The sequence below is a fragment of the Pelodiscus sinensis genome, chromosome 12 (genome assembly GCF_052426305.1).
Source record: "Pelodiscus sinensis isolate ZL-2025 chromosome 12, ASM5242630v1, whole genome shotgun sequence".
NCBI classification, from domain to species: domain Eukaryota; kingdom Metazoa; phylum Chordata; order Testudines; family Trionychidae; genus Pelodiscus; species Pelodiscus sinensis.
This window is the reverse complement of record NC_143063.1, coordinates 22,017,451-22,042,485: the sequence shown is the minus strand read 5'-3', so window position 1 is coordinate 22,042,485 and position 25,035 is coordinate 22,017,451. Positions and strand designations below refer to the sequence as shown.

Genomic DNA, 25,035 nt, shown 5'->3' with positions numbered 1-25,035 from the left:
GCCCCGATTGCGAAAATGATCGGGGCTTTTTTCCGGAAAAGCGCATCTACATTGGCCACGGACGCTTTTCCGGAAAAAGTGCTTTTCCAGAAAAGCATCCTGCCAATGTAGACGCGCTTTTCCCAGAAATACTTATAATGGAAAACTGTTCCGTTTTAAGCATTTCCGGAAAAGGGTGCCAGTGTAGATGTAGCCCCATAAGTTTTAGCTTCTCCAAGCAAATGCACCTTAGAATGCATACCTGCAGGAGCAAAAAGATCCCTTCTTCTTTGGAGAAGTCAGACCCTGCACTCTCTTCTGCACCCATGTCTCCTGCCCCAGGTGACAACCTCCTCCTTCACCCAAACTCCGTCCTAGATCCTGCACCCCAGTGTCTTACTCCAAGCTCCCTTCTGCACCCAACCTCCATCACAGACCCCAGCCTCTTCCACTAGTATCATGGAAGAGCGCAGCCCTCAACCACATACTGAATTCTTGGTGTGGTCCCCCAACAAAAATTATTGCCCACCACTGCTGAGTTAGGGTGACACTGACCATGAGAAACTCACCTAGTTGAGCTGCAGGATGGTTACCAAAAGCATCTCAGGTGCTATATGAGTTGCACAGGGCCATATGTCATACCCAGAATGTGGCACCACAACTCTGCTGAATCTAGTTAGAGCGCTGTGACCATCAGGCACAACAGAACAAACGTCATTCTATCTGCAACAGAGTCAGCAAATTACACTAATAGCAAACAGACACAAGAAATAAACCCCTCTCCTCCACTGTCAGGCTATTTTGGACAGACCTAAAAAGACTGGAACGTTATTGTACATTGCTTCTCATACTAATATTGACAAATAGAATCATTATCCAGCTGGTCACGTTAGGTTTCGAATATGACACTGCAATTAGGTGGCATGGAGGGTCTATCCCTGCGTGGGTATTTCAGGGGGATGCTGGCTGGATGAGAATTGCTTTTCCAGCTCATCTCTCAGGAGAGCAAGAATGAGCAGAGCCATGGGTCTCAACCCACGACCCAATCAGGACACAGCCACAGCCCACACAGCAGTCTCAGGGCCATACAGGTAGCCCAGATATTGTGTGGCTGCAGCCCACATAACACACAGAATGCTCCACATGTGACCCACAATGGTAAATAGGTAGAGAAGCTCTGGAGCAGAGGAACAAAAGGAAGTGCAGGGGATTAGCAAGTGTGGATGAAGGCATCATCATGCTGTTATATAGGGAAGCATGCAGAATGCAGACCACCACCACAGGGACTTTCGCCAGCACTGCAGTTCTCGCTTTCAGAAGCACAGCATTCATATTTTTCTCTCTTCCTTCCAGGAAAGTGCCATTTAACAAAAAGCTCATTTTACACAGAGATTCAGTGTGGGCAGCCCAGCTGGCCATGACAATACTGCTAAAGGAGGTAATAGATGCTATTTCTCCAAAATTGGACTTGTCTACCTGAAGGGAATAATTTTTTTAAAATGTAGCAGAACAATAGGCATTATAGCCTGCATCTGGAGGTTTGGTTTAGAATGATAGGCTGCTCCATCCAAGGAGTTCTAAGTACTTTACCAATAGGAGTTAATTATTCCTTACCTGACAGCCCTGACAAACAGGTGTTTTCCCCATGTATCAAACTGGGAAACTGAGGGGGCCTACAGACTTTCTGGGCCCCTAGGTAAGGTGGCCCAGGGGTCAGTTCTACACTCCTGAAAGGGGCAGAGCCTTGGGAATAAGGGGTGGGGCTGGTGCAGCCAGCCCTCCGTGCTGCCTGGAGCATGCTACACTGTCCCCCCACCACCACCAGCCAGCCCTGAGAGACACCCAGAGCATCTTTTCAATTGCCCAGCCCAAGAGCAACTGCCCCCTTTGCTCCTCCCCATCCATGGGCCTTCTAGAGACTGAGAATCAGAAGACTCTGCTATGCCATAGATGCATATGAATATGAATTTAAGCAAGCAATTTAGCCTGTCTGAATTTACTCACTGGCACAATGAAAACATTCACATAACTCATCTGTATAGCTTAATTAAATGTCTGTAAAGTGCTTTGAAATCCTTGTAAGGAAGATTTTACTGAAGGGCTATGGATTGTCATTCTAAAGGACAAACATTCTGGTATTTATGGCTCATAGTTGACTCATCCTTCCCATTTTTAAAGTTTTAACTAAGCAATGGTTAATGAAAATTGCTAGACTAACTGCTTGTGTTGTCTCTGCTGGTAATGCAAAAGCAAACTGCTGTAAGTACGGTACCCTGAAGGCACACATTAGGAGTTTCTCTGTTGAATCCAGCAGAGAAGTTTCTTGCATCTCTGTTGAATGCCATCATGCTGTGATTAGTTAATCATTAAGTACATGGTGCTTTTAATTAACTGCCAATGCTGCTTGGGCATCTGTTCTAAAAATCACATCCGATGATGCATTTCCCATTCTGTGGTTATAGAGCTCTTCAGTAACACAATTGTTGCACTGTTCTTCAGCTCTCCCTGCTGCAAGAGATCTCATGGCCAGAGAACACTGCATGGAATTAAAATGGAAATTAGTAATAGCAAAAAGGTTTCTTTGACAGGAAAAAACAGTAAATTAAAATATTTTTTTCAATAAATACGAGAAAATAATTTTAAAAATTGGAAAGGTTCAAATTTTTGCTGTTGGAAAATAAAGGAATGAATGAAACAACACCTTTATATTTTACTCTCATTAATTAACTTTTGTAAAGACTAGACTTTTTTTAAATTAGAGGAAATCTCTGTTTTTTCAGAGAAAACTGATCACAGCTAACAACCTCTGAGCCATTTCACTGGACTCAAAGCAAAGAATCGATATATGAGTTCCACACACATACACCGTTTACTCCTCATGGTTCAGCTGATTTAGCTGAATTCGGCAACCACACTTCTCCTGCAGCTTCAGTTACATATTTGTACACTTCACTCTTTTAAAAGAGATACATTTTGAGGGTATATTTTAAAATGACGAGACTGTTTCTAACAAACACCACAACAAACCTGGTGTAAACACCAAGAAGAATTTTTTTTAAAAGAAAGAATGTTTTAGTTTAAAGGTAATGTGAAAACTGCAAAACTTGAAGAATGAAAAAGCATTAGGTTTGGGAAAAATAACAAGAGTTTCACTGCTAGTGTAGGTTTGGTTCAAATCTGTCCCCAAGTAATAATGTAAGAGCTGGCTGTGGCTAGTTAGTGGCATTTCTGAAATGGGCAAGGGGTTAGTCCATTTTTGTGTGAGCTGGCACCCAGATTACAACTGGTCCTTAATAGAAGTTGCAAAGGCTATGTCTACACAGCTGCATGATTTCAGAATAATGTCGAGCTAGAGAACATCTTACTCTAACTCCCATAACCCTCATTTTACACGGAGTAAGGGAAGTCGAAAGAAGAGTTTTCTTCCTTCGACTTCCTGCTGTGTAGATAGCATCAAAAGTCTTTGGAGCTATTTCACTTCAGCTACGCACTTGGGCTACGTCTACACTGGCCCCATAAAACGGAATAGTCATGCAAAGCAGGTAAGTCGGAATAGGGAAATCCGCGGGGGATTTAAATATCCCCCGCAGATTTAAATAAACATGTCCGCCACTTTTTTTCCAGCTTGGGGAAAAGCCGGAAAAAAGCGTCTAGACTGGAGCGATCCTCCGGAATAAAGCCTACTTTCAAGTAGGAATAAGAGATCCTTCAGAAAAGGGCTTTATTCCGGAGGATCGCGCCAGTCTAGACGCTTTTTTCCGGCTTTTCCCCAAGCCGGAAAAAAAGCGGCGGACATGTTTATTTAAATCCGCGGGGGATATTTAAATCCCCCACGGATTTCCCTATTCTGACTTACCTGCTTTGCATGACTATTCCATTTTATGGGGCCAGTGTAGACGTAGCCTTGATGTAGCTGAAGTTGCGTAGCTTAATTCGACTTTTGCCCTGCTGTGTAGGTGTGACCAAAGGGATTTGTGTGAACATAATCTAAAGTCTCCCTCTCTCCCCTAGAAATAATGGGCCACGTACAGGTGGTGAAAAGGCAGCAGAAATTGTTCCCACCTGCCTTGCTGAGGGATTCCCTCAGTGTGGGTCATGGTTAGTGCAGAACCAGCCAGAAAATCTGTAGGTGCCTACCTGCTGTCACTGGACTCCTCCCATGACTCCCTCCCTCCAGCTCATAGTTGATACAGCTCTGCTCTGAACTTGGTCTGATAAGAAGTGTAATTCCATTAAGCACCACTTTCTCCAGCGCTGAGCTTGGCCCAAAGAAAGGGCTCACAATCTCCATTGTTGCTTCTCCCCATATTTATCAGAGGCACAAGACAGATTGATATGGCATCCCAAGCACTAAGAACAGGCAGAAGGGAAAACATTATTAAGCTTTAAAGAAGAGATATTTAAGGAGTGGAGTTTCACTGGGTCTATCTGCTGCAACATATAGTAAAACAGGTAATTAGGGCCCTGTGTAAAGGCAACATTTTGGATACTGTGACTTAAATGATTGCATTTGAAGCTATTTTTACAGAAATTGAGAACGGCCCTTGAGAACAGCAGTTCAAAGAATTCTATCTTTTTTAAATTCTTTTTAAAAAGGGTGAAAGTGTTACATTTCACAGAGAAAAGTCTTTAGGAATTGCATTGCCAACATGGTTTTCTCATTGTTTCCCATCTGAACTATACCAGGACGCAGCACTTTCATACACGGAGTTCAAGATGTTTACTGGAACTGATTGTTTGCTGATGACATCATAAGAATATTGTCACTTAGGCAACTGAAAGTGTTACTATAGTAACTACATCTTTTACAGCTCTGAAGGACGCTAACTGAGATGTTAAAAACGTGAGCTGTAGCTTTGCTAGTTAAATGTTTGCTGGTACTGAGCAAACAGAAGTAACAAGCCCATTTCAGATATACAGGGGAGAAAACCACATTAGACCTTCTGGAGAGTTTGAAAATAGTTACCCTTGAATGGATAACACAGTGCTGCCTTCAAAAACTGTAATGTTCTCAGAATATGCCAGGACGTCCAGCAGTGGCATTATACACTACAGCGATTTGAGATAGGACTAAGTCTTGACCTTTCCCACTGCACAAGGTTGCTAGGATCTGGGAGATTGCTTCAGAAAAAGAAAAGAACAACTATGTGTGCAACAAGATTTCCCCAACACGTTCAAGTTGTGAGATCTAGAATTTTGATTCTCTCATAGCTAGGGAGAGCCCATTGGCATGTGAGGACAGCAATTTACATTCAGCTTGGTAGCATACCAGGATAAAGCTTTGGAAAAGAAGAGTGTCTGATGTGAAGAGTTATTGGGAGGTAAAAGGGGTGTAGAAGGGAAGCTTCTGGCTTTGGCACCAATAGAGCTGTCCACACTGGGATTGGGTAAAACCCTGCAGTTTCATACTACATATAGTTCAATTAAACCAAAAGTGCTAGATTTGGGGCAAATGGGTTTACACTTCTTACTAGGTCCAATCAAATCTCAAATCTACAAAAGAACCTGAGAATGAAGCCACTGAGTTTCACCACCTCCTTTCCTCTGCAGGACCCGAAATCATTTGCTAACATTTGCTATTCTAATTATTCTGGTTAGCTGTGTAAGCCATATGGCAATGTTTCTGATACCTGATTGGCTGACATCTGCAACTAGCCAACACAGCATGTACTGTAAAGTTTGTACAGTCAAGAGCGCAGTCAGACAGCTCTTCTTTGGCAAGTATCCAGGCTTAAAATTTGCCATTTGTGGATATTTGTGCTAATAAAACCTGAGTGCTCAAATATTAGAGGAAAATATATGGGAAAGGTCACGAACACAGTCAGATGAAAAGTCACTCCTGAATCTGAATGAACGCTGGCATTATATTTCTCTTCACAGTGCCATTGCACTATAAGCTAGTGTTATGGGTGATCTACTGGACACAACATATGGTGATTAAGAATTGGGAGAAACTATGCAGAGTAGTTTGTGGAATTCTTGTTAATGGCCATGTGGTGGGGTTATTCTGAGGCCAGTTGAATTAAATTGTGTAGTAAAAAGTTAATGTGAGTGTGAATGTACAAGATGAGGAATGAAATTCTTCATAGTGAATCTGCTGCCATGTTTTGCACTAATTAACCTACTTGTTGGCAGTCTCAGCAGAGAGGTTAGAACCAAATTACACACTTACCTCTGGAGGTGGTCTCTCAACAACAGGACAATGAGATGCAATGTTATAATAAGCCTATGTTGTGCCTTTCTGGGGACAATGAAAAACTCCTTTTTCCAGGGCTATAAATCTGCCACCTTGCCAAAGCACCCATTTAGCTACATTGATCTGAAAGAGCTTTCTTTTAAATGTATCCTGATAGGTATTTCACAAGGCTCAGGTCATTTTCTTTTTATTGCCAAAAAAGAAGAAGAAGAGAGATTAAGGCCAATGCTAATTTTCATTTCTCCATATTACACTGCAAATCTATCTCCTGTTGGCAGCACTGTGCCTTCCTCAGCAAAAATCTACAACTACCCCCATCATCAGTAAGAACAGGGATGTAGAAAAGGCCAATTACTTTTTGGAGAAAAGGAAATTACATGCTTATAATTGAGTTCTCTGAATATTGTGTCCGCTATTAAGAGCCACACTCATCCTCCCACCAGCCCTTGAGAGTTAGGGTTTTATTCCTATTTAAGTTATAATTATTATAATTAGTCTGAAAAGGATCTGGGAGTTGGGGGCTATCATATACCATATAGACCCCTCAAGGCATCTTTTTGCACTAACTCATTATGACCAGTTCTAAACTTTACCATTTAATCTAGTTATTCAGTACCCAAGGTCACACCACTTTGACCCATGAGCACAAATCCTTAGAGGCTCCCACCTTCAGAGAACTACAATTAAAAGGTAAATAATTCCCAAGTTGCGCTCTCAGGGAAGCAATGAGACAAGTCAGGGAACGAGATCTAACCACATCCTAATTATTACTCTAGTAACGTGCCTAATTGCAATGGTTACAATTTACCAAAACAGAAATGCAGGAGAAGTTACCATTAATTTAGAACTGGAGTTGGCAAGATTCAGTCTTCAGTTAACTGGAGGGGGGTGGGTAAGTATGGGTGGGGTGTCACACAAACTCCAAAGCAAATCTAAAGAGCTAAACCCTAAGAAATCAAATTAATCGCCATTTCACGGTTTGCACTGAAACTAGGTCACTGTCTTATCCATAATATAGCCCATTTGTTTGTCAGTTTCATAAGATGTTATATTGATTCAATAATGATTTTAAGTTTCAAAGTATTCCAAACAAAGCTTGGGGTATGTCTAGACTGCAAGCTTCTTTCGGAAGAAGCTTTAAAAGAGCTCTTTCAAAAAGCTTCTCTCGAAAGAGAGTATCCACACATCAAAACCGGACCCGAAAAGCAATCTGCTTTTTTGGACCTGCTCTCGAAAGAAAGCCCTGATTCCTATTCATAGAATGGCCACCAGGGCACCTGTGCTTTTTTCAATTGACTCTTCTTTTGAAAAATGTCCCTGCTGTGCGTCCACACGCACCTTTTTTCGAAAGAACTCTTTCGAAAAAGGTATTCTTCCTTTTAATTTGAGGTTTACCAATGTTGAAAAAACCCCTGCATTCTTTTAATTTTAAAAGAACACGATTGCAGTGTGGACGCAGGTTAAGTTTTTTTGATACAGGGCAGTTTTTTGAAAAAACAATGTAGTCTAGACATACCGTTGGAGTCAAAGTGGATAGTTATCTGAAAACATCCACTCAATGTGCAGCAGCAGTCAAAGAAGCAAATAGAATGTTAGGAATCATTTAAAAAGGGATAGAGAATAAGACAGAAAATATCTTAATGCCTCTATATAAAAGCATGGTATGTCCACATCTTGAATACTGTGTACAGATGTGATCACCTCATCTCAAAAAAGATATATTGGCATTGGAAAAGGTTCAACAAAAATTATTAGGGGTTTGGAACGAGTCCTATGTGAAGATAGATTAAAAAGACTTGGATTTTTCATTTTAGGAAAGAGCAGACTAAGGGGGGGATATGCTAGAGGTCTATAAAATCATAACTGATGTGGAAAAAGTGAATAAGGAAAAGTTATTCTTATTCCCACAATATAAGAACTTGGTCACCAAATGAAATTAATAGGCAGCAGGTTTTAAACAAACAAAAGGAAGTTTTTCTTCATTTAGCGCACAGTCAACCTCTGGAACTCCTTGCCAGAGGATGTAATGAAGGCTAGGACTTTAACAGGGTTCAAAACAAAACTAAATAGATTCATAGAGGTTAGGTCCATCAATGGCTATGATCCATGATGGGTAGGAATGGTGTCCCTAGCCTCTGTTACTCTGCAGGTGGGTGACAAGGGAGAGAATCACGTGAGGAATATCTGTTGTGTTCCTTCCATCTGGGGCATCTGATATTGGCCACTGTCAGCAGACAGAATACTGGGCTAGATGGACCATTGGTCTGACCTAGTGTGGCCATTCTTATGTTAAAAAGGGGTTCAGACAATCGTATAGTCTGTTAGCAGTTACATAAACTCAGTTTCTATGGGTATGTCTACACTAGCCCCCTAGATGGTTCTAGGGAGGCTAATGAGGGTGACCGAAATTGCAAATGAAGCATGGGATTTAAATATCCCTCGCTTGATTTGCATGTTCCTGGCCGGTCGCCATTTTAGAAATTGACTAGCCCGAAGTAACTGCCCGTGTCTACATGCGGCAGTGAAACGGGATTCTGAAATAAAGCCCTAAATCGAATTAGCTGGTAAACCTCATTCCAGGAGGAATACCAGCTAATTCGGTTTAGGGCTTTATTTCGGAGGGTGTGTCAGTCTGGCTGGAAGCGAAATGGTCCCGTGAATTGGAGAGAGCTCCATGTGGCAGCAGGACAGGCAAGAGGGAGGGGTCCAGCTGGGGATTGAGGGGGCGCAAATTTTGCCTTTGCCCCATGTGCATAACACCCTCGCTATGCCACTGCTCTCGAGTGGCCACACAAATGCTCAGCTTGCAGGGGACTGTGATGGGGGGAGAGGGGAGAAGCAATAATTTCAGATATTGGAGTCTTAATTTGAACACTTAAGTGCTGATCTGAATGTAGAGGCTTGGGATATGGGTATGTGATGGGTTCTCAGGGGTTCAGACTATGTGCAGAGATGCAGAGCTATTCTGAGGATTCACCCTGGTAGTCAGATCAGGTGAATCTCAAAGTTAATGTCTTAAGCTCTTGTCCATGGCCATTAAGCTTTTCTCACAAGATCCATTGACTTGTGGCCCTGAGAGTAACACCATGTATGGGAGAAGACTACTTAGTCTTTACCCTTTTGATAGACTCTTAAGGATGCACTGTCCACACAAGGTTCCTTCATTACCTATTAGAAGTTGTTTCATTACCAGGCAGTTCAAGTGGTTTAATTATCAGGCAGATTTATTAAGGTGCCAGATACCAGTACAGATACTATTTGTGTTCATTCCGGCAAATGGTCAATAGCACATCTACATGGCAATTTGAGAGTAACAGTATGGAATTGTGAATACAACTGTAACTGAATCTTCAGCTCTTCTAGATGTTTTTTACAAATCAGAAAATATTGTAGGCATATTTCATACTGAAATTTCCTTATGGTGAGTTTCCTCAAGATGATCTATGCTTATATTTAAAGCCAGACCTACAGAAATTCATGTGTAGATCTTCTCACTCATACTACCTAGAAAAAGTGATACCATCTTATATTCTGAAACACTGAGCATCTTCGAAAATGTGATTAAATCCTTACTTAAATCCTTACATTACTTAATGTCCTAGTCTAGCACATCCTCTAATTGTAAAAAAGTTTCTCCATTAAGCCTGCTTTCAGTAAACTGCATCACCAACCATTAGTTAATTTCTTCATCTAATAGTTTTAATTCAGGCAGTTGCTATCAATATCCATCTCTCGATGGAAACACTTTTCTTTGAGTACCATGTTTCATCAAACTATTAGATGTCCTAAAACCCCTTGGAGTCGTAGATTAGTGAATGAGAATTTCTTTGGGTGGGAGCTTAGTCTTGACTTTCACCCTTCTCTGAGGTGTTAGCAGGCGAATGATTTCTCTGTAGTTTTCAAAGATGTATTGGAGCTCGGAAAGCAGACTTGGACTCTTTCCTTTCCTAAAACAGTTACCATGTATGAACATGACTTAAGTTCCTACCTTTCTCTTGTTACCCACATTCCCCTCTCTCGCCTCCTCCCGGTCAAATCTCACACACAGTATAATCAATTTGTAGCTATGAATTCAACACTGAAGGGTAGAAGGTTAGAATTTTGTAGGACTAACTGCAGATGCATCTTTCCTGTACTTTGTCATTACAACAATAAAAGTGACTGTGCTCTAGTGATTGGAGCAGGTGGCTGGGTTCTGTTCCAGGATCTACTGCTGCCTCGCTCTGTGGCCTTCCACAAATCATTTAACGTCTCAGTCTGCTCTTCTGGAGTACTACCTGCCTCATTCACAGGGATATTTTGGAACAGGTTAGAGTTCTTGAAGTTCCATAAAAAGTGACATGTGCAAACACAGTGAGCATAATACATTGGAATCTAGACAGGCTGGATCTAGATTAATCTGGGGGCATTTAGACCTGAGATTTTTATTCAGGCCCATTTCCATTGACAGCAATACAATTTCTCCCCTCTCCCCAGCATGTGTGTACTCAGGTACTCACCCCTACCTTTTTCCAATGAATACATCATACAATTGGGTTAATTTCACTATTCTTGCCAATAAGAATTCATTTCTGATGCAATAGTTTCTCTAGTTTGGATTTTGGTCCCAACATCAACATTTGAAATGGGTCTCCAAAGCTGCACCTGGAAACTTGGCATTCACAGCCAACTGCATATGTTCAGCTCTTTGGCTAAGCAAATGCCCATATAAGTGCCCAGATGTGCAATTTTTAAAACCTCTCCAAAAACTGGACCTGAAAAATGCAGAAAGTAGCATATTTATCACATCCAATGGACAAATGGACAAGCTATAGGAAAGAAAGCATATATGTCAGATTCCCATGGAGGGAGATAATACTCTTCTGCCAAAATGATGATTTATAGTAATTCAGCTGCATGTAGGGACTAAATGCTTCTAATTTTGTGTATACATTGGGAAGAAATGTTTTCCAGACTTACAGTGACTCAGCAAGAGATGAGAGGTAAGAGAAAGGATCCACAGTGTTAATGCTTTTTGAAAAAAAATGTTATGATGATATAAACACACTGATGTCCTTAATAGTGCCTCAAGTTTTCAGTCTGTAAAACACATACTAATGCCCTTTATCAAACAATAGAGTCAGTATTGTTCTACAAAATATTCCCTTTTTTAGAATGCTTGTCTTGAACTGCCTTCAGCGTTTATGACAATACCAATCAAATGAACAAGAATACATTACAAAATTCTAATTGAGCAAGCCAGCTTTGCTTTTTGATTGAGGTCAGTGTCCATTTCATGTTTTCCTTATGGTTGCCAGGACATCATTCCAACGCATTGTGCAAGAAAACCCACATTGTCACCTCACAGTTCTGTTCCTGTTATTCTGCATACTCATTAATGTGGGCCAGCAGGAGGTTCATTTACATAGACTTACTGATATAATAAAATGTAGGGCAGAAATGTAAACTTTTGCCATTAAAAGTAGGAGTCTCTTTGCATTAGCAAGCCCAGTTCCTTTGAAACTACATTAGGGAGCTCCTTCCTCCCACCAACAAGATAAAAAATGGCTGATTCAAGCTGGAAGACCATGGACAGTGGTATTATGGATTGGCTAGACAACAAAAGAGCTAAGACCTTGAGGGTCTCCAATGACAGGGAGTCATTTCAGGTACGTAGAAAGAAAATAAAATACTTATTTCCCATAAATGCCCAGGCAGTTTGTGGTACAAATTTATAACAGAAAAAATATTAAGGAAGAGTGCTCTCTAAAGTAGAGCCATCGCAGGAATTCAACAACAATATTCTTATTCTCCTAGACACCTAAGAAAGCTACTGTGGATTCCTTACCTCTATGAAATAAAATAAAATATTTAACCTCTCCAGTGAGTCATACAATTTTGCAGTGGTTCAGCTCTTCTCCCTAAATGTACATAAACTGCTAATTGTAGAAAACAAACTTGTTAAGGGTTGTGCAATTTTTCTCTTGTCATTCAGCTGAAAAAGATTCGGCGATCACTTGAGACTATGAAGAGCATGAATGAAAATCTCATGAAACAAGAAGAAAGAAAAGTGAAGCGGTGGCTAGCAAAACAAGCCGAATTATCACCATCACCATCATTATCATATAAGAACTTATACAAGGTAATGACTTCTTTTCCAATGGACATCATGCAGTACAGGGGAAAAAAAAACTATACAACAAGATTTGTGGTTTCTTTATGCTGCAGATGTAAGCAGGGCATGATGTTGAGAGGGGGTATTTCATGCCTGGGAAAAGAGTAGGACAAGTTAGATCTCGCTTCCAACTCCAAAAATTCTATCCCACCACAGCAACTTGAGTACCCACCACCAAAAATCTTTTGGGCCCCTGGGCTTGGCCACTGTCAATTATCATGGCTCCATCAATGTAACTTCTTTCAATATAGCCCCATAACAATTGGCACCAGCTGAGCATCGCCTCTCTGAAAACAGCCAGTCCTCGAGACATGACCACATTTGGGCATTTCACCAATTTCCAAATAAATGGAAATTCCATGAGCATATGCCTCCAAATTCATAGTTGCTAAAACACTGTAAAAAAACTGCCACACTTGGAGAAAGCCAACGCTAATGAATTTTGGCTTCCCATAAGCTTGGCTTGGACATACATTTCTGGCAATTGTCACAATTTTTGGTATTCCACCACATGAGAGAAATGTTTCTTAAATTTTACAGTATTAACATGACCATTTGGCAGAAAAAGCAAGACCTGAAACCAGAAAACGTTTGCAAATGTTAAAAAGAAAAACAGAACACACCCCTTGGCCTCGTAGGAGTTGCTCATTCATCATTGATGAGGGCGCAACTGGGGCTGTGCTAAGTAAAGAAGGTTTACAAGAGATGTTGTTATTTTGTGGAGGGACACTTGGAGGAATTATTTATATGCACCTATAGCCAATTGGCTGTGTTTTGGTAGCATTTGTGAGGGGTTTTGTGGTGTTTATTGTAAGACACCTGAAAAATAAGACTGGTGCATGAAAACTGGATATAAATCATCAACCGCCCCTTTGGCATCTGAAGATATGCACAAGAACTACTGATGATTACCTGTTCTGTTCATTCCCTCTGGGGCACCTGGTATTGGCCACTATTGGCAGACATGATACTGGGCTAGATGGACCTTTAGTCTGCCCCAGTGTGGCCGTTCTTATGTTCTTAAGAAAGGTTGGAGAAGACTATTTTAAAAGCAAAATCTATCATTCACTAGCTTCACCATCAGCCAATAGGGGGGCTAAGGCAGGTTATTAAAAGTATCAATTAAAATAAATTGACACTTCTTTTTTCTTCATATCCCTAATCTTCCACCCCCAACTGTAACTAGGTCCATCCTTCTTGGGAAAGAGTTAAAGAAACAGCTTTTTGGCCACTTCATTCCAATTTGTAAGTTGGATTTCATCTGGCTCTAGAGTTTCTCACACTTCAGACCCTGGTGTCCTTACACAGTAGCTTGGCATCCCTTGGGAATGGTTCTGGCATCTGTCTCCTGCACTCTCTTGTGAACACAGAAGCAAAGAACTTTGTGGTGGTTGTTAAGCAATATGCTTACCCACCTTCTGTCAATGAAAGGAAGAACATGCCAATAAGCTACATAGCTTTGCAGGGCCTATTTATTCTGCTTTTCAATTTAAAATGCATACTAATAAGGATTATACATCTGTTACACTTCTGTTTCTCTTAGTTGATATTGGCAAGTTTAGCACAATCACTGTGTACCAGATTGTATATTATAGATACCCACTGTATACATTATATCATCATTTAAACCAGCCCCATTATTAAGCTGTGTCTGCCTGGGATGAGTTTTCATTAAGGAAAAAATAAGTAGCCTAATCAGAGACAGGCTATCCCTAGTCCTGAAAAATTACAACTTCAACTGGGTACCATATAAATCTCCTGTGGAGCCCAACCCCTTTGCCACACACAGGGCTGCATGTAGCATTATAAAAATAGTGCCAGATAACACTGCATTAAATTGGAGTTCAGGCTGAGCACATATCTGTAATTTAAGAATGAAGGCTATAGGGATGTTATAATTATGTAATAAACCAAACATTAAGATAAGCTTAAAGTTAAAACAAAAATCCAAACATCTTACATAAGGGAATGTTCAATGTAGGCAACCAGTCATCCTTATTTCTACCTTGGAGTGACATCATACACGAACCATACAGTTATGATTTAGTACATAATAATATCAGCATACGGGATGAGGCAGCTTCTTTCCACTGGCAGTAGCAACAGTAGGAGGGACTGATCATTCAGAAAGAAGGCATCTTTGCTGGTCATTAGTCTCACTCCCAATGAGGACAATAGGAGATGGCAGAAAGAGGGTACCTCTTCATGGAATTTTGAAAGAGGGTAATTCTTCATGGAATTCTGCATGGAAGAAAATTATTTGCCAACCTCTGAAGGAAAAAAAATCTTTTAGTTATTAAGAATAATGGCAAAATACTTTTTAACACACACCTTACAATGTTGCCAGTGAGTTTGCCAATATTGAAAGATCTTAGTGAGTTTTAGCTGCATGGAAGATTTGAAGTTTCTATATTAGACTACTATTAAGACCATTAGAAACAAAAAAAATGATCTGACATACAGTGCTACTTTTCTTAAAGGAACCATTTGAAATTAATTTTAACTTATAAACTACATTCACGTTATGCTCAAGAGTAAGTGCTGTAATGTGCGGCAGGAAGCACTGTAAGCTTTATACATAACAATGGGTTGAGAATCCCTGTTTTAAGTGCAGAACTCAACCCACCCTTAACTAAGGGCCAGCTTTTCCATAAGAAAATTTTTAAAAGTAGGTTACACCCCTCAAAAATTGGCTTCTACTTGAGATTCCTCCTTGGTAGGCGAAAGTGAACCACTCTTTGTTTGGCAATTAAAATGTGGTTATCACTCAAATACCACAGTAATGAAGATACATACAGGCAGTCCCCGGGTTACGTACAAGATAGGGACTATAGGTTTGTTCTTAGGTTGAATTTGTATGTAAGTCGGAACTGGCTCCAGATTCAGCCGCTGCTGCTGAAACTGACCAGGGGCTGACTACAGGAAGCTGGAGGCAGAATTGCTCTGCCCGCAGCTTCCTGGAATCAGCCACTGATCAGTTTCAACAGCGGCTGAATCTCGAGCCTGGGACAGAACAGCTGGGCTGCCAGGTAGGTCCCTGCAGGACCAACCTGGCAGCACCCCAGCTGCTCTACCCCAGGGTCCACAACAAAAGCCTGGTCTGCTGGGGGGAGGGTGGGGGCGCACTAGCTGCGCCCCCCCCCCCCCAGCAGTCCAGGGACACCGGGAGCAAAGCCGCAGCGGCGGCGGGGTGCCGTGCCTCTGAGGCTTTGCCAGAGCAAAGCCTCAGAGGCACGGGACCCCTCCGCCTCCCCGGCTTTGCTCCAGGTGTCCCTGGTCTGCTGGGGACCGTCTCCAGCAGACCAGGGACACCTGGAGGAAAGCCGGGGAGGCGGAGGGGTCCCGCGCCTCTGAGGCTTTGCTCTGGCGCGGGACCCCTCCGCCTCCCCGGCGCGTCTGGTCTGCTGGGGACCATCTCCAGCAGACCAGGGACACCGGGAGCAAAGCCGCAGCGGCGGCGGAGTCCCGCGCCTCCCTGGCTTTGCCAGAGCAAAGCCTCAGAGGCGCGGGACCCCTCCGCCTCCCCGGCGCGTCTGGTCTGCTGGGGACCATCTCCAGCAGACCAGGGACACCGGGAGCAAAGCCGCAGCGGCGGCGGAGTCCCGCGCCTCCCTGGCTTTGCCAGAGCAAAGCCTCAGAGGCGCGGGACCCCTCCGCCTCCCCGGCTTTGCTCCAGGTGTCCTTGGTCTGCTGGAGACGGTCCCCAGCAGACCAGGGGCACCCGGAGCAGCTTTTCTCGCCCCAGAGGTCGAGGTGGCAGGACCGCTGCACACTGGGCGGTCCCGCTGCCTGCGAGCTCCGGGGTGAGAAAGCCCCGTTCGTAAGTGCGGATCCGACATAAGTCGGATCCGCGTAACTTGGGGACTGCCTGTATATTAAAGATACACATAAAGAAAATAGCATATATTGCATCTCTGGTTTGTCCTGAACATAAGCTATAGAGATGCCTATAATTTGGCTAATCATTCAGGGTATGTCTACACTACCCCGCTAGTTCGAACTAGCGGGGTAATGTATGCATACCGCACTTGCTAATGAAGCCCGGGATTTGAATTTCCCGGGCTTCATTAGCATAAGCGGGGAGCCGCCATTTTTAAATCCCCGCTGCTTCGAACCCCGTGTAGCGCGGCTACACGGGGCTCGAACTAGGTAGTTCGGACTAGGGTCCTATTCCGAACTACCGGTACTCCTCGTGAAACGAGGTGTACCGGTAGTTCGGAATAGGCACCCTAGTCCGAACTACCTAGTTCGAGCCCCGTGTAGCCGCGCTACACGGGGTTCGAAGCAGCGGGGATTTAAAAATGGCGGCTCCCCGCTTATGCTAATGAAGCCCGGGAAATTCAAATCCCGGGCTTCATTAGCAAGTGCGGTATGCATACATTACCCCGCTAGTTCGAACTAGCGGGGTAGTGTAGACATACCCTCAGCACCTCTGGTCTACACCAGTGTGCTTGACAGAAATCCAAAATTGTTTCCAATCTGCTTTTTAATTCCTTTGAACAGCAGTATCCAAAGCGCTTGTGTTGGGTTTGTAACTCCATGCTTTGGTAAAACACAACCACCTTTTACATATATACATATTACTTGTACCAGCAATTAATATGAATAGTGAACATTTATTTTACAAGGTACCATCCAGTGAAGTGAACCAAGCGGCAAACCAAGAAGTGCAACAAGTCTGTGAGAGAGGCTCCATTGAAACTCCCTGGAGCCAGTTTGGTGACCATTTGCCCAACTTTGTCAGCTTTCTGCGACTACCAACAAAAAGACCAGGTTGTGGTAAGGGAGAGAACATTCATACCTTTTTTAACGAGGATTGATTTACTTTCCAGGTTTTAAACAGCATACTCTGTTTTTCTTATTGCAATAATTAATGTTTCTCTGAGTCTGCTAAAAAGAGAACACCGTCCCTGCTTTATTGAAACAGCAAATGGCTGTTTTAGAAATACATTCCTGAGCAGTAGAGTATTAGTTTTTCTTCTTTCTGTCATTTAATATATTGAAGAGATAATGTCAATGGAATAGTACCTGGTCACAGGAGAATGATTTCCTGCAGATAAACAAATGGCAAAGTGAAAAGGCATGTAGTAAAAATTATATTTTATATATATATTGTATGAATTAAATTACTATTATACCTACTGATTATCATCCACCCCATAACAGACAGGTGCAGCAAAGTCAAAGCTGCTGCCAGTAAGCAGTGTTCAAAGAGAAAAATGACACTTTCTTTGTCTTTGAAAATAAGCTTCCTTGATGCTCTAGCCAATGAGAAATCTTTCCCCATAAATGTAGTGCTTTACTTTTATTAATAAACAGGCCAATGGTTTGAAATTGCACTTAGTTAACATCTAAACATCAAGCAAATCCCAATTGTGTGTGTTCTATAATCCGAAAGGAGAGAGAGACATCAAGACGATAGGTGCCTGAGGCCTTGTCTACACAGGGAAGTAGACATATCACATGCTGAATGACTAACCTGTTAACTGTATTTGCAGGATCACAATCTTTATACAACATTCACAAGTAACTGAAGCAGCACGGATCTGAACGCTTCTGAAATCCATTTTTTTCTTTCTAAGTTTGTATCTATTTTTTGCCCTTGAGTTTTGCTGAAAATTATGAGGCCTTCTATTCACATGTTGTTTGGATGCCCCTTTTATTATTCAATACACCTAAGCACATCTGACAGCTGATTTTGTCACAAACTCATTTCATTCACCATGTACCATCACTCCAACTGCTGTATTCAACTTGTAAAGAACTTCCCGTACTCTTATAAAAGCTGTTCAGTATGTGTGTTCCAATTGTGTTCTCTCTCTCTTACTGGATTACCCACCTGTGAGTACAGTACAAAATGCTGCAGGTCCCTTGATGAAACCTGCCATTCAAACCCAATAAAGGAACTCCTACCCTGTTGTTCACTGTCACTTAAGTCAGTGCTCTCAGACGGTCTGATCCTGCAAGATGACAAGTGCTCTTAATACTTCGTGTTTGTGTGTTCCAATATCTGAATGGAGAAAAGATTCCCACAGTGATAGGAGCTGTAGACATGTCACAGCAGGATTGAACCTATAGTGCTCATATTCAAATGCCATTCAGTGGAATCAACTGGATCAGGCCCAATGGGGCACTAGGGGGACAAAAGGAGCAACTGACCCGGGGCTCCTGACCACAACAGTGGCACCCAAGCTCCTGACCTTTAGATTGCCACTAGAGCGCTACGCTGCACGCTCCAGGCAGCGCTGAGGGCAGGGATGGGCCACTATGGTAAGGGCAGCACTGAGAGCCGGCTGCCTTCGGCCCTGCCCCTGCTGCCCAAGGCCCCGCCCCTTCTGAGAGTGCAGAGCCTGCACCTGCCGTTCCTCCTCTTGCCCAGGGGCTCAGTGAGGCTGTCAGCTCCCCTGCACCGGATTAAAAAAAGGATTTATGAGCAAGGCTCACCTTCTTCATCTGGCCGCCTTTTGTGCCCTTGTAATGTAGCTCATACTTACATCTGCACATACATGTTTCAAGCAGTAACACCAGAGAAAGCAGTAGAAATAGTTAACACCTCCCTGCAGGGTTTATATATGCAAGTTTCCTCACTTGCATTTTTCAGCTGCCTGTGGGTGACAGCATCCACCACACAGGTAATTTCTGACAACTGGCTCAGAGTGTCCATCTTATAGCTAAATGGAGCAGAGGTATCTTCTGCAGACTGCATATTTATTGGGCATATTATTTTTATGGTGGTTATCATCAACCACCCAGCAGGTAATACACAGTCAACCATGGTCAAGCTGGCCAGACGCCTAAATCTGAGGGCTAGCCAAATCACTGGAGAGCATACCAAACAGCAAAGGGACGTGTTAAGTCAAGAATTGTGTGCAGTAAGCAACAAGCTGAAACTCTATTTAAAATAGAAGTTACAGCTTTAAGGAGTGGAACTTGTGCAGCAGTGGAAGGTTCTGATAAAGGCAACAATAAAAGTCTGATGATAGATTATAGATGGCAAATTTAGAATTTACAACATAATATCAGTGGGCTAGGGGTGGAGCCAGTGCAGATCTTGGATGACTATATTGGGGAATTGAATGCAGATCTTGGATGACTATATTGGGGAATTGAATGCAGATCTTGGATGACTATATTGGGGAACTGAATGTAAAGTAGGGTGATAATACAATGAGGAGTCCTATGGCACCTTAGAGACTAACATTAATTAGGGCATAAGCTTTTGTGGGCAAAACCCAATTTACCTGCTTCTCTATGTGGTGCTCTAGGATCTAGACCCTGTATTTGATTCAGATAATTGAGGGTTTCGGAGAGACAATTCAAAGGGCAACAAAAGTGATAGAAGAATTATACAATAAGAGATATGAGAGACAGCAGGAACTAAACTTATATGGTCTCAAAAAGGGAAGACTCAGGGGAACTTGATCACAGTCTATAAATACCTTCAAGATAGTAATATAAATGAAGGAAGGGAATTCTCCAGTCTCAGAAGATAGCAGGACAAGGAGCAATGGCCTGAAGCTAAGGAAGGAAAAGTGTAAGAGATTAAAGCAAAGAGTTCTTAACTCTGGCCTCAGCCTCAGTAGATGAATTCATTTTGGTAGGGAGCAAATGTTCTCTTTCTGTCGACCGAAATGCACGTTACCCCCCATTCTCACATGCCTCTCAATTTGTCAAGGGAGGGAATAAACACTGCAAAGTGCTCTCTGACTTTACCCGTTGCCAGAGTGCAGAGCCCGGTTCATCTTTTACATAATGTTGACTAATTTTTCTCCAGATGAGCAAGCAAATATTTGATTTTTACTAAGAACTAAAAGAATGAAGGCATTGTCTATAGAGTATCACTGCCTCCTCCCTGCTAGCATCCTTGTCCCCAACTTTTCCCCTTCTCACACATGCTTATATTTCTCTCCTCCTAACAGTATTATTTCATAGGATATTTTTGCATTCTCTCAAAAAATGAAGACCCATCCCACAGATTTAGCCAGTGCACTTGGTTGTTTGTCTTCCATACATTTGCTTGATTCAACAGGGAATGAAAACTAAGGGGAGCTGCTCCAAATGAAACTCCTTGTCACATGAGCACTCATTTGCTATCTGTTTCAGAAGGCTTATCCTCAGGTAATATCAATGAGAATATATTCCACCTCCTTACATTAGTTATAATTTTACAAGGGAAAGTTCTTTGACATAAAATCAGCCCTTTGTCCTGAAAAAAACCTAGATGAGAAGGATTCTATTCATGCTGCACTACAGATCAAATATCACATTTCAGGCACTTGTGCCATCTTTTTGTCTTTGTAAAGACCTGGCAATGGATCTGCTGGAGAGATCTCAGTGGAAAAGGGAACCTGGGGGCACTAGTAAAGGCAATCCTCCCCCCCCCTGCTCTCCCCGTTAATGATGGGGAAAAGCAAGGGAGGGTTACCTGCACTGTATATGTTATTTCTGGAGTAGTCTCAGACATCTAATAAAGTTGTGGCCTGATTAAACCCATATCAAATGCCTCCTCTCCTTCTTTCAGCATAGCCTGACAAAAGCACCCTCTTTTGCTAATGAGATCATTCTAGCTTGCCAAAGTCTGTATGATCCTTTAAAAGCCCATCACATTTCCACTTGTCTCACCTCAGTCACCTGCTTAAGCCCCTCATTCTGCTCAGGTTACAAGGCTCTGTTCCAGTATTCTGCCAGGTCACAGGCAAGATTTTAAGTAGACAAACTGGAATTTGACCAGGACATTGGGGGAGATAACAATGTGTAAATGTGGCCTGCAATCTTTACTGAAGAGTGGTTTTGCAATTCTTCCAAAATTCCACCTGCAGGATCATTGATGCTGGTTAGCCCACTAACATGCCCATTCAGAGAACAAGTTGCCACCTACTGAAATACCATTGTTTCAAACTGTACAGATGTCTTCCAGACCAATCCTGCTTAAATTAGAGTAAATCACCGCAGAACGTGGTTTTGTTGCAGGCTATCTGTGTCACGGCTTTAGATTTACACTTTAACTGAAGTTTGATTTCTTGCTGTATTTTGGGACTTTTTAAAAAAAAAAAAAAAAATCCTCCACTGTTAGGCCTCAACCAAGAAAATGGCTGGAATTGTTAAATAATAATAATTTTTTTAAAACACTATCCAAACTGGTTAAGATACAATAGCCTAAAATTGTTAAAAATAAGGCCAGAAATTACATATTTGAGAGCTCTTAAAATCAGACTTTTTATTGAGGTCATGGAATCAAGGTGTGTGTTTATAGGCAGACAAGTTTGAAATTGTTGATCTATTTAAGACTCACCACCTTGTAAATTTTAAATAGATAAAAAATTCCACTTGGTAAGCAATTAATTTACAGAATGATCCAATTTAGTTTCTTGTAAACCATTTAGATGACACAGTAAAAAAAAATCAAGATTTATACTGTATATTTTGCCTACCAGCTTTAAAAGGTGTTTTATGGTTAGTATGGCCCCTCAATAAATTATTGCATAAAAGAGCTGAACAACATCTTAACTATGTTCAGTATTTCACCTGAAAGACATATAGCAATTTTGGCCCCTTAACAAAACAACATACCTGCTTAATAACTTTAAAATAATGTCTAATGATATTTTCGGAAATAGGACAATAAAAATGTCATATGGCTCCAGTCTGAGACAGGTTACAACTAAGTCTTGAATTTGCACTGCAAAGGCTCTTGAGAATTGGGTAACTGCTCATTTAACTCCCTGATTTGCATTCAGAATGTTCACAGCTGGTAGGAAAAAACGGCCCCAATGTTTTTCCCAAAGCTAACTTCTATGGTCCCCTTAACTTTATGAACCATGGGCCTTATCCTGAAGACCTCCCTCAGGCAAAGAGTTCCACTAACGTCAATGGAACTACTTGTGTGACTAAAGTCTTCTCGCATAAATAACTTTTACAAGATGAGCTCCTGTGAGAATTCAGATGGCAACATTACCCTTAGCACTGAATTTGCTTCTGTAGCTTCCATTGTTTTCCTACCACAAATATTATTTTAGAAGGAAAAGCTTTGTAGTTAATGTACTCAACATGAATCAGAGAATAATCTCCCTCTTATATATAATTATGATTATAGAAAAACATACTGTTCTTATTTACAAACTAACAGTTTATAAAAAGCGGTTACCATTCAAACCTCAGCATTTGCTATCGGATACCAGAGCTTGTCAAATGTAGAACAGTAAATAGCCAGTGATAGACACTGATGTTTTTAACAACAGCCACAGTACCTACTGCTGTTTAACTTAGCAACAGCAGAAAGATTATTTAAAAAATCCAATAGAAAATATTTGCCATTATAGCTGTATGGAAGTTTCATCCTTCATTAGCTCCATTCCTAAGTAACACAGATTCAGAAGACCAGGTCCGAAACGTGCAAAAGTGGATTCACTGAAGTCAACTTCACCCTGGAGATAGTACATTTCAAACATCCAGATTTGTATTGTATTTTCAAAATACTTAATAATAGTCAACAGGCATCTATTGCCAGGAAATCTATATTTCTACAGCTTTCCACAGCAATTAACATATAATTGTCTTAAAATGGATAATATTTATTAAGCAATAAATGAGAAAAGATAATTGGAGTGTTTATCTAGGACTAAGCAGCCCCAGTTTAAATTCCTTGTTCCACAACAGATTTTGTATGGCCTTGGGCACATCATATCATTTTTCTATGTCTCCATTTTACAGGTGAGAAATTGAGGCAATCTCACTTCCGTACCTCAGAAGGGTGTTGAAAGGATAAATACAGCAAAGATTGCTGGGCTCTGTTTACATTTAAAAGTTTAAAGCACAGTCACAGAAGCACTTTAAACTGAAAGTGTGTCCAGAGCATGAGTGCTGGCTGCTCTATGTGAACCACCTCCACGAGGGGAATGCCTAACAGCACTGGGAATATGGCTCCCAGCCTTCACCCTACCACTTTACAGCACTAAAACTTGCTGCGCTTGGGGTGTGTTTTTACAGTTACAACACTGTAAAGTGACAGTGTAGATTTTGGCTTAGGTGCTCCGATTCTATGGTCCCTCCCTTCAGAGGGAGAGGGAAGGAGAGGAGAGAAGCCATTTAATATTTCCAATTTTTTTTTCAGACCAAAAACACTCCAAGGATTTCACACCCTTTAGTGGAACTGACGTGTCCATGCAGATAGGATCTGCTAGAACTTACGGTCCAAGAGGCAGCTTTTATAATCCTCACCCAACTGCTAGTGTCTCCAAGAAGGATAGCAGTGCAAGACAGCTTTACATGGATAACAACATTTTCTCCATGCAAGAGGCAATATCCATGTTTCCCTCTTTGCAAAAGCTATCGGTGACAGGAGAGAAATTCTCCTTTTCTAAGCTTCCACTCAATGAAAGTGTCTCTGGATCCCCAGCATTTGAAAGAAGGATGAAGAGCATGCTTGAAAGAGCTTGGGAAGAGGAAAAATTCAAACAAACAGTTACTCTGCCACAGATCAGACCGGAAGAATTTTTGAGCTGCAGGTTAGAAAATGTTTTGTGAAAATAGTGAACAGAACTTCCCCATAGTTTATAGCTATATGAAAATAAGTATAATGGGTGTAATTGAGAAGTCACCATCTCACAACAACAGCTAGCATACAATGCTCCCAAATTATTTATTTTCTAGAGCTTGCACAGAAAATAACTGCATGTAGCATTGTATGTTAACTTTTGGCAAATGACCTTTTAATGGAGACTAGTAACGAGGGTTGGTTCAAAATGATGAATGATCATAAAAAGCATACTTCTATTTTGAACCATTTGAAATATCAAATATACTTACTGCTATACAGCACCATTGAGACAAAAAATAATTTGTAGATGCACAGCGTAACCAATTTCACCTTGAAAATTCTGCAGTTTGCAAATTGTTTCATTTGTATATAAAAATACAGAGCAACATTTTGAAACACAAATGCTTAAAATCGGGAACTTAATAGCTGTTCTGATTTTCAGTGATGCTGAGCACCCGCAAATTCCCACTGATTTAAAACAATTTTTACCTTGTTTTCTAAAGACAGATTTGTTGTCCCTACAGCTATACATCATGTATGGAAATTTTGGCCATAAAGTCTTTGAGACATTTTCGAGATACTTTTGCTCTCTCTCTCTTCTTTTATGCAGATACCTACGTTTGTCACAGAGCAATATTAACACATTGCTACAGTTGTGTAAGGAATCAGGAGTTCACATAGAGATTCATCCCCATATGAAGGAATCTGAAATCGACATCAGTACTGTTCTCTCCTCAAACCTCAGTAGGGCACTGTAGAGCTTAAATTCTCTACCCTAAATTTAGATCAGTTTGTAATGATCTGAAGTTATGACAACAGCACATTAAATGAATTCCCATCTGTTGCTATCCTTTAAAGTTTCTCATGTTTTGATTTTTTGGAAAAGAGAAGAGAAAACAACTTACACAGATTTTCAAAATATTATGGTGATTAGTTAAAAAAAGACTATTTGGAATCAAAAGATGCTATTTGAATAACCAAAATTAGGCCTACTGATTGTAATATTGTATTTCACTTACTCCCACTGGCTCAGACTTGATTGCAATTGGTTGTCATTACATCTAACCTTTTAGTACACTCAAAACTCTTATCAACACATTAGTAATAAACAAAATTGTATTAGCAACACCAAACCATAAGAGGGAACCCTAAAGATAGCTTTTCTAACCC

The 25,035-nt window shown here is 41.4% G+C and overlaps 1 protein-coding gene and 1 long non-coding RNA gene across 5 annotated transcripts; one reads left to right on the top strand and one right to left on the bottom strand.

Moving 5' to 3' along the window:
* Nucleotides 1-1,948: 1,948 nt before the first annotated feature.
* On the bottom strand, nucleotides 1,949-5,559 carry LOC112545482 (uncharacterized). 3 transcript variants are annotated; one of them, XR_012906725.2, is made up of 3 exons: nucleotides 5,485-5,559; nucleotides 4,117-4,329; nucleotides 1,949-2,515 (listed from the first exon to the last, which is right to left on the bottom strand). It is a non-coding gene; the product is annotated as an uncharacterized LOC112545482 (long non-coding RNA). The 3 variants fall into 3 exon arrangements; XR_012906724.2 differs by lacking the exon at nucleotides 5,485-5,559 and adding an exon at nucleotides 4,590-4,695; XR_003088953.3 differs by lacking the exon at nucleotides 5,485-5,559 and adding an exon at nucleotides 4,663-4,695 and having other exon boundaries at nucleotides 1,950-2,515.
* C12H16orf78 (chromosome 12 C16orf78 homolog) lies at nucleotides 4,800-24,732 on the top strand. Of its 2 annotated transcripts, none has more exons than XM_025183676.3 (5): nucleotides 4,800-5,300; nucleotides 12,150-12,296; nucleotides 16,958-17,108; nucleotides 23,440-23,833; nucleotides 24,476-24,732. In XM_025183676.3, the coding sequence occupies exons 2-5, from the start codon at nucleotides 12,180-12,182 to the stop codon at nucleotides 24,621-24,623; spliced, it is 810 nt and encodes a 269-aa protein (XP_025039461.1). In that variant the 5' UTR covers nucleotides 4,800-5,300; nucleotides 12,150-12,179; the 3' UTR covers nucleotides 24,624-24,732. The 2 variants fall into 2 exon arrangements, with proteins under 2 accessions (XP_025039461.1, XP_025039460.1); XM_025183675.3 differs by lacking the exon at nucleotides 4,800-5,300 and adding an exon at nucleotides 11,548-11,823 and having other exon boundaries at nucleotides 24,476-24,731.
* The last annotated feature ends 303 nt before the right edge of the window (nucleotides 24,733-25,035 follow it).